Source organism: Balaenoptera physalus (genome assembly GCF_965194825.1).
Source record: "Balaenoptera physalus genome assembly, chromosome: 15".
NCBI lineage: Eukaryota > Metazoa > Chordata > Mammalia > Artiodactyla > Balaenopteridae > Balaenoptera > Balaenoptera physalus.
Window position 1 is genome coordinate 46,594,686 of NC_138894.1, and position 15,486 is coordinate 46,610,171.

At 36.0% G+C, this 15,486-nt stretch overlaps 1 protein-coding gene and 1 long non-coding RNA gene across 10 annotated transcripts in view; one reads left to right on the forward strand and one right to left on the reverse strand.

The window, feature by feature from the left end:
• LOC309643697 overlaps window positions 1–15,486 on the forward strand; it is a 108,781-nt gene that overhangs the window by 66,943 nt on the left and 26,352 nt on the right. For 2 of the 7 annotated variants that reach the window (XR_014253988.1, XR_014253993.1), the window contains exon 4: window positions 12,324–13,387. The exons of 2 other annotated variants lie outside the window; for them this stretch is intronic. This is a non-coding gene — a long non-coding RNA (uncharacterized lncRNA). Of the gene's footprint in view, window positions 1–11,290; window positions 11,417–12,323; window positions 13,388–15,486 lie in introns of those variants that run through there. 3 more of the 7 variants (XR_014253983.1, XR_014253984.1, XR_014253986.1) reach the window with 3 other exon arrangements.
• Window positions 4,844–15,486, reverse strand: part of PAPOLG (poly(A) polymerase gamma) — a 33,680-nt gene continuing 23,037 nt past the window's right edge. For 2 of the 3 annotated variants that reach the window (XM_082426573.1, XM_082426572.1), the window contains exons 14-23: window positions 13,980–14,099; window positions 13,441–13,550; window positions 11,378–11,499; window positions 10,953–11,128; window positions 10,453–10,541; window positions 10,152–10,372; window positions 8,880–8,945; window positions 8,639–8,695; window positions 6,752–6,846; window positions 4,844–6,580 (exon numbers count right to left, since the gene is read on the reverse strand). In XM_082426573.1, the coding sequence (XP_082282699.1) occupies window positions 6,361–6,580; window positions 6,752–6,846; window positions 8,639–8,695; window positions 8,880–8,945; window positions 10,152–10,372; window positions 10,453–10,541; window positions 10,953–11,128; window positions 11,378–11,499; window positions 13,441–13,550; window positions 13,980–14,099 (1,276 nt within the window). In that variant the 3' untranslated portion in view covers window positions 4,844–6,360. Of the gene's footprint in view, window positions 6,847–8,638; window positions 8,696–8,879; window positions 8,946–10,151; window positions 10,373–10,452; window positions 10,542–10,952; window positions 11,129–11,377; window positions 11,500–13,440; window positions 13,551–13,979; window positions 14,100–15,486 lie in introns of all 3 variants that reach the window. The other variant, XM_082426574.1, reaches the window with a different exon arrangement.

Here is a 15,486-nt window from a genome sequence, read left to right on the forward strand (position 1 = left end):
GATCCACACGTCCATGTAAGTTCTTTCATAAATGGGAGATATGATTGAGCGCTATACTTTGAATCATAATACTTCCTGAGTCTGCCAGCTAATAGTTACGCAATTTGGAGCTGGTCACATAAACTCTTTAAGTCTCAATTTCCTCATTTGTGAAATAAGGACAACAGTGCTACTTTATTAGGATCATTGTAAAGATTAAGTGCTATAATGTTTTAAAAGGCACATCCTAACTGCTTAGGAAATGTTAAACATTTATAATTATGGTCTAGAATTCCGCAGGAGATAGTAATACTTTTACTATTGGACCCCAATTCTCTGGTATCCTTGAGTTCCTGGACCATGTTGGGATATTATATGAGAGCTGTGTGTGTACAATAGAATTCTCTAAATGAGAAATTTATACATTTCACTCTAGTGACTCTTGGTTAATAAGTTAAGCCTGTCATTCTTCAGTCCATCCCCAGTCCACCCTCCCGGGATTGATGACACCCCTTGGCCAGCTGAGGTCAACTAACCAATACTAAAATAAATACCATCCAAATGTCCCAATTCTTGCCGTTTGCTGATTTTTTGGCTTTCATGATTTTTTTTCCTTTATTGTCAGTTGATGCAAAGATGTTAAGTCTTTTGGGTAACATTCTTCCTTGGGAGAAAGGAGTAGCTAGCTATACTTCATCTACTTCTCCCCCATGCTTCACCCTACTAGCCTTTCAGTACTATTTGCTGTAACAGTTTGCATCCTAAAACAGACAGGCTGAATAAAGAAAGATGATCCAAGTTTGAAATGAACTTTTGGGAAGAGAACTTCTAATGTAGTGTATTTCAAATTGTAGGTCACAACTCAGGAGAAGCTGTGAAATCACCTTAGTGAGATCACAGCTCGCTCTTAAAATATCAACCTGCATCTTGCATAGTAGGAAAGCATTTTGTGAAACATGTTTTAATTACCTATGTGTGTATATACATATATAAATTATATATACACACACATATTCATGTATGTATATATACATGTGCTGGCTTGCAATATAAAATGTTTTAAACTAAGTGTTACAGTTGAAAAAGTTTGAAAAATGCATCTTAATGATCTTCTCAGTGAAAAAGAAACGTGCCTTAATGATTTTCACTAAGTTTTGTTTGCTTCTGTTCCTTCATCAGGTCTCTCTTCTAGATAACCCTCTTCAGACTAAAAAGAAAAAAATCAAAACCAACCAACAAAGCAGGACTCATGCATTTAAAAAAATTTATTTATTTTTGGCCACACTGCACGGCATGTGGGATCTTAGTTCCCTGACCAGGGATGGAACCCATGCCCCCTGCAGTGGAAGCGTGGAGTCTTAACCATTGGACCGCCAGGGAAGTCCCTCACACATTTTCTTCTTCAGTATTTTCTGGGTACCCACTACATAAAGATTCTTGGATATAGGTTCGTACTCTCAACTTACAACCTCTCAGGGGAAAGCAAATATGTAAAGGGAACATTATGCAAGTCAGAGTAACTGAAACGTTGAAAAGTCACAGGTAACATGTTGGGAAGGTAGGATGACTGATTCTGACCAGGTTATCATGGAAGGCTTTATGTGGCCATTAGGCTCAAAATGTCAGTAATCAGAGATTGGCAAGGAAGGGTTTAGAAGTGTGTCTTTTTAAGGACTAATAAGTAATAAGTTTGGCTGGATATGGTTTGAAAGATAGTTTTTAGAACATGTGCTTTAAAAGCATCAAATTCTATCTTGCCCTTAATAGCTTAATGCATTCAGATCCACAAAGAACCTGTTATGATGTTAATTTAACACATTCAGCATAGTGTGATAATTGTTAAAGTTATATCCTAGGAGCAGTGAGTTGCCCTAATCAGAAATTCACACCCCAGGGATGGTCAGCTGGCATTCCAATCAGTGTACTTCACAAGGGACTATTAGAAGCCCTTCTGTTATCCACAGCTCACTCAATACAGGAGGCTTTGCTAATTAGCTTAATAAATGTCAAGTGTGTTTCCACTGGTGCCATGAGTGGCTTGCTAATAATCTTGATGTAGAGGCAGGTTCTTATTTGTGAATTCAGTACCTGATTTAAGATAGGTGGACAGGCTAAAAACAAGTCATTAACAAGAATGTGACAAGCTCTGTAGCTTGTACTTCTGTGGACAGTACCCAAGATCTGATAGCTAAATGCACTTCTGTCCAGCCATTAGTAGAGAATTCTGGTTGCCTGATGTTGACCACAGGGTGATAGAATTTTGCCCTCAACACTTGAGGCAGATGCTACTGCTTGCTAATGTTTAATCAGATATTCTGTGTAAGGCAAATTGAGTATGAACTCTGCTTTTATGTTAAGCAGGTTGTGGATACCACTACCTGCCCAAGACTCTGAGTGGTGAAGGACCGAATTGGCTGTCAGTTTGAAAAATAAGTTAAAGACGTCTGGTACTTTTAAGTTACTCCCGAATAATATCAGTCAATCATCAACACCTATTTATCAAAGCAAGTTTATTTGATTACTTATTCCAGACAGATAATGAGGCTCGTGTGTACAACTAAGAAATTAAGACAATCCAAATAAAAGGCAGGAAAAATTAATATGAACTACACAAACAGCTAGCTAAAAAGGAACAGGAGGTGCATTCATTTTACATAATACTGTGAAGTGATGTAGCACCATTTACCTCAAAGATATCCTAAGCACTTTTTAAGGTAATTACGTGGGTCCTTGCTAAAAATGCAGCAATACGTTAAAAATTATAGCAAGCCTGATGATAATCTTATGTTCAACTACTTCAAATATAAAATTATTCCAGAAAAAATGGGAAATTTGGGAAGGATCTGACCTTGTACAATTCTTTTAAAAAATCCTAAGGAAATAGTTACCATTATTGAGCCCAGTTTTCTTCCACCACTTGCACTATATTCATCACTATTATCATGACCTAAATTCTAAGCTTTGGAAGATTTAATAGGTAGTTATTTATTTAAATATGCACACAATTTTATTTATTAAAAAAAATTTTTTTTACACTAAAGTTCTATTTATTGGTCTGTTCAGTCTGTTCTGGTCTGAACCACAAACATGGAGAAATAAGAAATTTAAGGCTACCAAAATCAAAGGATTAGGATCTTTAATGATAAATCCTATTTTTTACCATTTCTAATCATTATTCTAAGCTATTCTACTCTGATCATTCTTAGGTTGAAATTTGTTGAACTTAAGTTTGACCCTGTTAATGAATCTAAGTTAACTGAAGACACATAAATCTAATCATACACCTTTTTCTAAATACTGATGAAGTTTCATCGGAGATAAAGAAACTTGGAGAGAAATTCAGTGTTCCAGCGTCCTTCATTAGCCCACTTTACTAGTTAAGAGCCACAGTACATTTTCAGAAATACACCACAGAAAAATCTTAAGAAGAAAATTGCAAAGAGTTTGGGATTATTCAATCCTGAAAAGCTGTGGTTCCTAACTTTTTTTTAAGGGTCATGACCACTTTGAGAAGCTGATGAAATTATGAACTTGCCCTCAGAAAAATGCATATGAACAAAAACTTCTTATATACATTTGCAAGGGATTCACTACAGTCCATGATCCGCAGGTTAGGAATTTCTATTTCAAAGCTGTGGGACACAGTGGAAAATAAGTTTAGCCCATTTCAACATTGCCCATCTTCACTTCACTTCACTGCAACTATATAGGACAGTAAGCATTTTAATGATGTTACTAAATTGCTGCCTTAAGACAAAAACTCTTATTGTAAGCATAGTCTTATAAAATCCTCTTGCCCCAATTTTACAAGGTTTTAAGCCATTTATCCTGTCTCTCAAATTAGTTAAGTCCCTAAGGTTTAAACTAGCAGATAATTGTTTCATTGATATATTATTCTTTAGAGCCAGTCACTGAAAAATGAGATTAAAATTCCCGTCTGAAAATGAACATGTGTCTACATACTGAAGAACAGGTTATTTGACTTTATAAAATATATTTCTAGTTATATTTCTAGGTATAGTCTCTACACTTTGAAATCAAATGCATCTACCTAGTGCCTCTGAACATAGCACATAACTGCAGACCATTCCCTCTTACTTACTTGGAACCTTTACAATGGAGGTCTCCTACCATGGTAACAAAATGTACAGTTGACCCTTGAACAATGCAGGAGTTAGGGGCACCGACCCACTTACCCCGGTTGAAAACACTTGTACTGCTATCTCTGCTTCAAAAACAAAGGAATTGATACATGACTCACCCAAGGGCAGGAAGCTGAAACAGTCTGGATCGAATCAGGACTCAAACCCTAGTTCTTTTGATTCCACATATTGTGATCTCAATCAAATTTTCCCCTATAATTAATTAATTAAAGTTCTGTGAAATGAAAATACAAGTACTATATTTATTGAAAAAAATCCACATATAAGTGGACCCATGTAGTTCAAATCTGTGTTGTTCAAGGGTCAACTGTACTCAACGTTCTACCTACTGTTCAGGATAGAAAACACTTCATTTCTGACCAAACCAGCTATCTCAAAAGCACCTCATCAACTCCCCAGTTACCAAACAGGTTGAAGAATGCTATCTTTGAGAAGTCTAATGTTAAACTCTTGGCTATGTCTTAACCCCATGTCAAATGGACCATTAAAACAAGAGGAGGAATGACTATACTACAGTACAAAGGTTAGGCCTGTTGCTTTCTTATTCAAGACGAACTGCACTAGTTACTCCAAGGAATCGGTTTATATAATAGGGTAAACATGGATGTACGTATGGGGAATTCTTAAAGTCCTTATTAAAGAAGTTTTCAATCAATCAATGTTTTAAGTCAGGTGACAGTTATTCAGTCCTTTCATAATCATTCACTTTTGCTCAAATAGAGTATTTATAGAACAAATCTCAAAATACTTGAATAAAGAAAAAGGGTCAACTAAGAGAACAGCTTTGCCAAGGAAGCTACAACTTGGTTATGGGATTTCATTCTCGTCTTTTGCTATATAAAAAGTGAATAATGGAACAACCATTGTTTTCCCCTTGCTCTTCTTTACTTCTAAGAAGTCTTCCTTTGTAAAGGTTAAACACTAGAATTTCCATTTCAGAGATGTAGGGGTCAGGAACAGGAGTGGGAAAAGAAGGATCCTGCTCTCTGAAAATCAGAATTCAAGTATTTCAACTCAATGGTAAAGGGCTTGCAAGAGAAAATGGACTATTACTCCACTGGCTAAATGGCATCCCATGAGCCCTATAAACTATATAACCAAGAATTTTCCCTGCAGTATTCAAATGTACCATTTTGTGTTTTTCCTACTGGACCTACTAAATGGTGAGTGAAAGCTGAAGAAGGTAATATATACCAACATTCCTGGCTGTGTAATCTATACATTTTCGTTTTAAGAGTAATTCAAGCATAATCCATATTTAAAAAATTAGACTAAAGAGAGACAGTAAAGGTTTTAAAGTATTCTCTTTGAAAAGATGGTATCTTACAGTACATACAAAAATACTCTGAAAATACATACGACTTCATTTACAAAACACTGAATCAACATATTACAAGAAGAATTACATGGTTATGGATTTTAATAAATGGAGCATGCATTCATGAAACTTAAAAAATATTAAGAAATGCACTGAAAAAAGCAGTGTAAAAAAAGACAACTCATATATTTAAATAAAAATTACAAAGGTCCTGAGCCAATTAATGGTTGGTAACAATGTCATTCAAAAATGCCTTTAGGTTTCAGTAAAATCCACTGCTCATTTCTGCATGCCTAGTCCACGAAGGAACTGTTTGAAGTTGTGGCGGTAAGTAATGGTCAGGAAGTATCATGCCAAGTTAATCGTACACTTCAAAAATACAAGTTTGCCATACTTAAAGGCATCTTACCGTTGATGCCGGAATGAGTTGCTCCTCAGTAAAAAATACCAGTCAACTAACAAGAATGGCATGAGATAGGATATGTAACAATTTCACCGTTCATATACTGACTTTCAGTATCCTGGTCATATTTTGATTCTTAATAAAGATGCATTTCAAAGGCCTCCATAGGAGGCAAAATATAGAGAATTTATGGTGCCCAACTCTTATGTAATCACTGGACTAATCCTCCCTGGTAACTATGCAACATTTGGATAGAAAGGCACAATAAAAATTTAAATATTCCGTGTGCCAATCTGAGAAAAAATAATTTAAATCAACAGAACAGACAATAAGTACATCTACACAAATGAGGAAAGCAGAGAAGATACCTCACATTCATTTATCTCAGGTTTCACAAAGTGGCTTCAATGCTAAAGTAAATGTGTTAACATTTGGAAAATTACATTTTTTGTTTTGTTTTGTTTTTTGTTTTCAACTTTTTTAGTTCTATACAATGATTACAACATAAGACTTAAAAAGAAGAGGGGGGCAGTGTTCAGGACTTGTTTTATCAGTGTCCAGAGAGCCAAGAACTGGTTCCCACAACAGAGAAATAAGCATCGAAAGTTAAGGCAGTAAAACCTCCAACGCAAAGCCATAATATTGCAGATGATAATTTGATAGCAGGTGATCCTCAGAGAATTGTATGTAGCAATCAATGAGAGAATGCTACAGCATCTGCAGGTCAAAGTGTGAGAGTTCAAAAAACCACTTCAAGGTTGTTAGGCCGATGACTGTAACTTTCACCTTATTTTATGTATGACAGCCACCTCTATCTTAAAAAGAGTGGCTGCATCTATGCCACTAAATGATTGCATATTCACTTAAGTAAGGAGGCACTGCTTTTACCGATTTAGGGTCAGTCGAATGGAATTTTTGATGACACGGATGTTATTTGCTGGAACTGGAGATGATGAATCTGGTAGTTCTTTACTGGACAGTCTCTGTTAGATAGAAATACAAAGTAGGAAAAACAAATACACATTATAAAGGTCCAACGAGTAAATCAGTCTCAAAACTCTGCGTTTTTTCCAAATGCTTTAAGTTCCTAAACACTCAAGTATGTGTTGAATATTTTTTCCCTATGTTCAATTCCCCTTGTTTTGGGGACTTATTATTTTTTTTAAACAGGTGAAAAGCAGAGGGATAGGGAAAGGGTAGAAGTGGGAGGACTGTATGAATAGGAAAGAGGACTTTGTTTAATCAGTTGCCACTTCTAGACTGAGAAATGCATAAAGAACGAAGTCCTCCTCAGACTCAGGCAATGTTAAAGAGAAATAGCTGAAGAGCATGGTCACTAAATAGGAAATTCTTGGGGTGCAAGGTGAAAAAATGAGTGTGTGATACAGAGGAAAACTTGATATCCAGTTATATCCTTCAATTAGTTTCTGTAATACATTCATGCAAAAGAATAACCCAACTTGTGAGATAATTTTTTTGGAAAACCAACTTTGTAGTCAGGGTAGGTAACTTCAGTGATGGTAAAATTCAGGGACATCTATATGAGGGCTTTTGAAGACACTAAAGATTATTATATAATGAAGGCAAAGTCTAAGACTGAGAAACAAAGACAGAAGCCTAAAATACAGATAGTTGTCTGACAGAAACAGCATATCAGCTTCTTGTCAAGAGATGACTGCAAGAATTAATTCTCCTCGCGTGTTACCTTGGCTAAACAAATTATATCATATGCACATCCATTCAAAAAAAAAAAACATGAAAAATTTCAGACGTGCATAGAAGTAGAGAATAGGAAGGACAATGAAGACTTAGATGCCACAATGAAGACTCACATTATTAAAATTTTGCCACATTTGTTTGGTTTATGCCCCTTACCCTTTATACTTGAAATCTTTTAAAGCAAAACCCAAACATGTCATTTCACACTTTCACACTTTAATATCCATCTCAAATTTTTTTTTCCATTACCATACATAATATAATTATACACCTCTTCTTTTTGTAACCCACTCTTATGTTAAAAGAAATTTTATAAATTCTACAACCAATAGAAAGTATGAGGACATTTTCTATTTTGCTTTAGAATTGCCAATACATCCTGGGGAACCTGGCAGGCTGACAGTTGACTGTGATGAGAAACACTTTATTATTTAATGGGGGGTGAAAAATAAGCCATTTTGTTTACTGTAACCTCTCAAAGAAGGGCTTTTTCTGATTTACACAAGGCTGATTTTTTTGAGCACCTATAATATTATTAGCTTAAATGGTAATCCTTTGAAAATAAATTTTTAAATTGAGATTTAGGGGCTCTTTAGCTCATGTTTTAAAGGTACTTACTCTGTATACCAGTATATTTGGTTCCTCCAAAATATTAGTAACTATGGTCCCCAACTATCAAACCTAAATTTTGTCAGTAAGCAGTGGTGTACAACAAAAGACTATCAAGTGTTGATAAGAAATTATTGTGCTGAACACTAAACTGCTTCTTTAAAAATAAATAAAAACAAAGGTTGAACATAACCTGCATAAATCGTGAAGTCTTAAATGACTCCCTCTTTTCTAGACTTTTGAGGTACATACATTTAGGATCATACACTTTGTTTGCTATTTCCAACCCAACTTCCAACTATACTGCTGGTCTTTGAGGACAGGGACAAAATCTTACTACTCTTTTCCTCACCCCGTGCTAGGCTCTTCTTAGTAAGCTTTTTGTACCTGCAGATTACCTATGAATTTTTAACTGTGTATTTTATAACAAATAAGACTATCTATTACCTTTTTGCGTGATGTATCAATAGTTGGAATAGGCATACATTCTCCTCCAATGGCATCCTAAAAACAGAATTACATACAAGTGAAAACTTTCTTTCCTATATGCAAATGATTATTTCTACATGAAATAAAACATAACCAAAAGTTGACAGATATAATCTGATCTACTTTTGAATATAGTACTTTTCCTGATACATGGCTCTTTAAAAGTAAATATTTTGAAGCACACTATTGATATACTTACCACTGATTTTCTTTTTCTGTCTTCAGCAGCACGTGATTCCTTAAACGTTGATTCAAGTCGAATAAACTAAAATATAAACATTAAAATGAATTGCTATTATTACCTATAAAAACCACATAAATTTATATAAACTGAGAAACTAATTAGTGACCAGGCTAACATCAAAACTATTATGGGGGCTTCCCTGGTGGCACAGTGGTTGGGAATCTGCCTGCCAATGCAGGGGACACGGGTTCGAGCCCTGGTCTGGGAAGATCCCACATGCCGTGGAGCAACTGGGCCCATGAGCCACAACTACTGAGCCTGCGCGTCTGGAGCCTGTGCTCTGCAGCAAGAGGCCGTGACAATGAGAGGTCCGTGCACCACGATGAAGAGTGGCCCCCGCTCGCCACAACTAGAGAAAGCCCTCGAACAGAAACGAAGACCCAACACAGCCAAAAATAATAAATAAATTAATTAAAAAAACAAACTATTACGAACATGGTTTGATGAGGGAAGAGAATTTAAATTGGATTGAATTCAATTGCCACCCTTAATTTCTAAAGTTTTATCTTTTTGTTTAATCTATCCAGATGATAATGAATAAAACAGTTTTACCACCACCTACTGGAAGCAGAGGAGATCAACATTATAACACAATAAATATGATTATTTAGTTACCAATAATGCCTTTATGTAAGTCAAGGAGAAACGAAGATCAATCATTCAAATTTTTAGACACATTGGTAATTTGAATTTTTAAAAAATTAATTAAGTTTTTATTTTTGGCTGCATTGGGTCTTCGTTGCTGCACGCGGGCTTTTCTCTACTTGCGGCGAGTGGGGGCTACTCTTCTTTGTGGTGGGCAGGCTTATTGCTGTGGCTTCTCTTGTTGCACAGCATGGGCTCTAGGTGCACGGGCTTCAGTAGTTGTGGCACGTGGGCTCAGTAGTTGTGGCTCGCAGATTCTAGAGCGCAGGCTCAGTAGTTGTGGCCCACAGGTTTAGATGCTCTGCGGCATGTGGGATCTTCCCGGACCAGGGCTCGAACCCGTGTCCCCTGCATTGGCAGGTGGATTCTTAACCACTGCGCCACCGGGGAAGCCCAGTAATTTGAATTTAAGATGAACAATTAGTATTATCCTATTAGGGTTTAGGTAAATACTCTTTTTAAACAGTCAAATCCTAATGGAACACTAAGATAACTGTGAAGAATTTGAGTTTCTTCAGCACTATTTTAAGTTTACTTTGAAAAAAATCAACTACTGAATCACTACTGAAGCTGTAATTTTACCTTTTCTATGTCTTTCAACCTCTTAGAAGACCCATCTATGGATGGGGAGTGGGATCTTTTGGTGGCAACATTCTTAGTTATATTTGACATTCCATTTAGATGTGGCTGCCCCTGGGCAGGGCTGTGGGGTGTTGTGATTCTAGGAATGACATTTCGTCCTACTACAGTAGGAATGGTACACACAGCTGGAGGTGATACAGCTTTTACTGCAGAGTCAACTTCTGAAAAGGAAAAAAGAAAGATTTCAGTAATTAAATACAAATGTAGTAGTATCGTTACTAAAAAAAGCGTAGATACCTACTTGCACCAATGACAGGAATAGACAGCCCTTGAGCTGGAGGGACAGTCAGTGGCTTTTCCACAACTACAGCAGCAGGCTCAGCATTATTCCTGTTAAAAGTGTTAAAATATCATCATTAAATGATTTAAATAGTATGTATTTAAAACACTCTTATTTTAACATTTAAGATAATTTCTTTCAAGTACTCCTAACTTTTAACATTTCACTGAAGGAAGAGAAAAGGGTAGGGAAAGGAAGAGGACCCAGGAAGAGAATTAACAGAAAAAATTAAAGGAAAACCTGCACATTTCTGTGTACTTATCTACTCCCACATACGCATAAACCTATACCATGCCCCAGAGATTACCACAAATTGTCAAATAATTCTAAATAAGAAACTGACTAACTGGCAAAATAAAATCTTTTTACAGTTAAAAAAAATGTATTTAGCAAAGGTACAGAAAAGTTTACATTATCCTCAAATAAACTGAAGACTGAGAGGAAAATTTTGAAATACAGACCTTTCTGTCTCTCCTGAAGGAGGACTATCAGGCTTGGAAGGCTTTTTTGTAGACACTGGGGAATTAAAAGGTGTTCCATTATCAGTGTCTCTGGAGCTATCCAAACAATTGCTATCCAGAGATGATCTTTTGGATTGAGGTCCACTTGAACTTCGACTGACATCAGAAAGACTTTGCTGAAAGAGGGGAAAGCTTTTAGGATTTCAAAAAGTAAATGAGAAAAATGACTAGTTTCAATTCTGAAGTACATATAAAACAAATTATCTTTTGTGATTAATGAAGGTAAGATTTTAGTCCTAGATTGAACTGTCTGTACTTTCCCTCTTTCTTCTCAATAGGTTTGGGCGTTGTAAAAATGCAAATTTGGTCCCAGGATCATTCATCTGAGTTCCACTCAGATTGGAAAGTTACAAGTACAAACTCACCTTTTTCTTCTTCTGAAGAATCTCTGCGGGAAGGTAGTGATGAAGTTGTTTTTTTTTAACATGAGTTGCTTCAATTTTCATTCCCTCCTTTAGCATGTTTATATTGTTTGCCTGTCTGTACACTGTAACAGAGTCAGTATGTTAAAATGGGGAACTTCCTTCTGAACCTAGGGCTCTGTTTTCTTTTTCTGAAATACATACCTTTAATATCTCCACATCACTACACAAACACACATTCCTCTTACAGAACAAATACTTCCAAAACATTTTCACAATGTCACAATCCTATTCAAGTACTGACTAGTTTTCTCATGTCCAACTTCTAAGACTTCCCCATAATCAAATCTAACAAAATAAATGTATGGAAAAAAGGCTTTTTCCAAATCTTGTTTTCTGCTATTTTCCCCAAAGGCAATGTCTTCTCATAATTATTTGCCCAAGTCTGAGCTAATCCTAATACCAAATATCCAAGATGCGATTCAAGTTCTACTCCTCCATGAAGCTTCTTTTACTACACCAATCACAGAATGTTAGACATGCGAAACCATCTAAAAGTACATCCTTATTATACAGGTAGGTAAATGAGGCTCAACAGCCTTGAATGCCTTGCCAAAATGGGAATACACGTAGCCCTAGGTCCCCAGTCTAGTGCTTTTCACTCCTTATAAGAAAATCAGTTTTATTAACTACCATATAAATTATTTAATGTATGTTAATTGTGAATACCAAATTAGATTATAAGCTTACTCAAGACAGGGATAGGAGGTTTCTTCTGCACAGTAACTACTGTGAAATGTAAATTATTTAATCTCTTGGGGCCTCAGTATCTCTATCTGGAGAAGAACATTTTATAAATCTATAATAAACAGAGCTTCCCAACCCCCTCCTTTTGGAAAAATGAGTCCAAATTAGAATGGAAAAATTTATATCTATGTTTTCATTCCAGATTGCTTATAAAAGAATCACCAGGAGTGCTTGTTCAGTGTGCAGACTCCTGGCTCCACTCCCAGAGCATGTGATTCAGTGGTTCTAGGTGATGCAGAGGAACCTGGATTTTCATGATAAATGTGAGTGCTAATTCAAAAGAATTTAGAAAACTCAGATGAGCTAACCAAGAGTATTAATAGTATGAATGTCCATTATTCCAGATTATTAAGACAACTCCAAATTTATAACAGATATATTAAGATATTCCAGGGAGATATTCTTAGGGAGCTAGATGTGAAAGACTTTTTTCACTGATTCTGAAACATATTCAGCAAGCCTGTACTGAATGATATTTATTTCATGTAAAAAAAGTAAAAAGCAAGTCGTCTTTATGACTGTGATTACAAACACTGGCTGTGCACACTAAGAATCACCTATAGAGTTTCTTTAGTCTTCTTTTTGTTTTAAAACAGTTAATACATTTACCTGGTACAAAACTCAAAGGGGGAATTTCCCTGGTGGTTGAGCGGGTAAGACTCCACACTCCCAATGCAGGGGGCCCGGGTTCGATCCCTGGTCAGGGAACTAGATCCCACATGCATGCTGCAACTAAGATCCCGCATGCTGCAACTAAAGATCCCGCACGCGGCAACAAAGATCCCACGTGCTGCAACTAAGACCTGGCGCAGCCAAATAAATTAAATAAGTATTTAAAACAACAACGACAACAACAAAAACTCAAAAGGGTTCAAGAGTATACAGTGAAGTTGCCTCACTCCTGTCCACTAGACACACCTGGTTCCTTGACCTAAAAGCAACCAGTTCTGCCAGTTTCTTTTTTAAAAAAACTATATATCCTTCCAGAGATAGTCTATGTATTTTTAAGCAAACATACATATATTCTTTCTTTACACTGGTCTGCAACCCCCCACCCCCCGCCCACCAACATGTCTTGGAAGTCACTTCATCATGCCTTTACTTTTTTAATAGCAGAATTTATTTTCATGATATAGATGTTCCATCTTCATTTAACCAATTGCGGAACTTTAAAAAATATAGCCAGCCAGATCCTAGGCAGGTGATACTGCGTTACTGCCAAGGTTGAGCACCACAGCTCCATGATGACAAAGTCTTACCTGTATCAGTAAATGACTGTATATCATATGTCAAGTCTATATTAACACTTTCTGCATTTTCTACTCTCCGAAAAATTATTCCAAGGAACCACATTGATACGTAATTGTTGCTATAAAATAAAATTTAAGAATTTCCATTAATTTTTACAATTTTACAGATGCTATTTGGTAATTAAAACTTGGTCTATGGAAGCATAAATACAAATGTCAATGGTTTGGCCAAATTCTTAAAACTGACACCAATGACCCCTGTTAAGTTATCCTGTGTTATTATAAAAGAGGATTAAATGCTTCGAAAATGACTTACTAAATATATATTTAAAGATGCTCCAAATATTGTGATGGAGTTTTTTGTTGGGGTCTGTGGGCTACCAACATAGCATGTACTTAGTTTTAATGCATGACAACTTGTGCTCAAGTATACAATGTATTATCCTCCATCAATGCCTGTTAAATAGCATCTCACAACTGATGTTAAACCATGCATATTTCGGATACCATTATTTAAAAAATATGATATTAAAAAATAATTAACTTACTCTTTATGATGTTCCTTATTTCCTGGGAATGATTGGGGATTTACATGGGCAAGAGTTATAAATTCATTCCGTTCCAAATTTCCAACAAGTACACGTATTTTAGATTCTACTAATCCAACCCTAAAATAAAACGACAAGATTTTTCCATATTAAATGTGGAAGCTACATCCAAGTAAACCAAACAGCATATTAGCTATGATGCTTTACAGGGTTCATTAAAAAAGTTCAGTCCAATATTTTAGGGACTCTGTTTAAAATACCATTCAAGTAAATGAGAATTTACTTAGTGAATTTGTTTCCTCCCCTTTCTTTTTCAAGAAGAACTGATCTATTTAATGCATTCCTGATCTAAAATACCCTGCCTTTTAAGACCATAAAATAGTCATGATTGGAGCATGAACAAAAACTGTTCGTTCACCTGGTTCTAAATCTTTTTCTACTTTCAAATCTTATGCCTAAACCCTAAGGCTAACATATATTTAAATAATGTTAACAAAAAGAGCTAATAACTAGCACTTAATTCATGAAATAAACGTGCTCTAATCTTTACAAAATTGATACTAGATATTAAATTTTAAAAAGAATTCACTAAAATCAGATCAGATACTACTAAAATATAGAAAGTTTCATCAGGGACTTCCCTGGTGGCACAGTGGTTAAGAACCTGCCTGCCAATGCAGGGGACACTGGTTCGATCCCTGGTCTGGGAAGATTCCACATGCCGCAGGGCAACTAAGCCCACGCACCACAACTACTGAGCCTGTGCTCCAGAGCCTGCGAGCCACAACTGCTGAGCCCGCGTGCTGCAACTACTGAAGCAAGTGCGCCTAGAGCCTGTACTCTGCAACAAAAGAAGCCACCACAATGAGAAGCCCACGCACCGCAACGAAGAGTAGCCCCCACTCGCCGCGACTAGAGAAAGCCCGTGCACAGCAATGAAGACCCAACGCAGCCAAAAATAAATAAAATAAATTTATTAAAAAAAAAAAAACTTCATCAGATACCTGCAACTTTACTTTCTACCTCACTTAAATGTGACTACTGTTACTTATCTTATTAACTTATTAATGATTTTATGAATTACAAAGAACTACAAGAACATTTTCACATTTTCAAACGCTTGAAAAAGCTTACACATTATAATTATGTGTTCTTCAACAGCAGATATACAAAACACTGAGTTACTCCTCTGTGTTATCTAAATGAGATGTTGGCAAACTTTTTCAGTAAAGGGCCAGAGTAAATATCTTAGGCTTTGTGGGCCATATGTTTCTGTCACAACTATTCAACTCTGCCATGCAGCAGGAAAAAAGCCACAGACAATACATAAATGAATGAGTGTGACTGTGTTCCAATAAAACTTTATTTATAAAAATAAGTAGCAGACTGGATTTGCACTATACCATAGTTTTCTGACCCCAAATCTAGACAAATAAAATAATGGTTTAGTGAAAGGATTCTTTTCAGGGTCTCTTTTTTTTCTCTTGTTTGTTTGTTCATTTGTTCA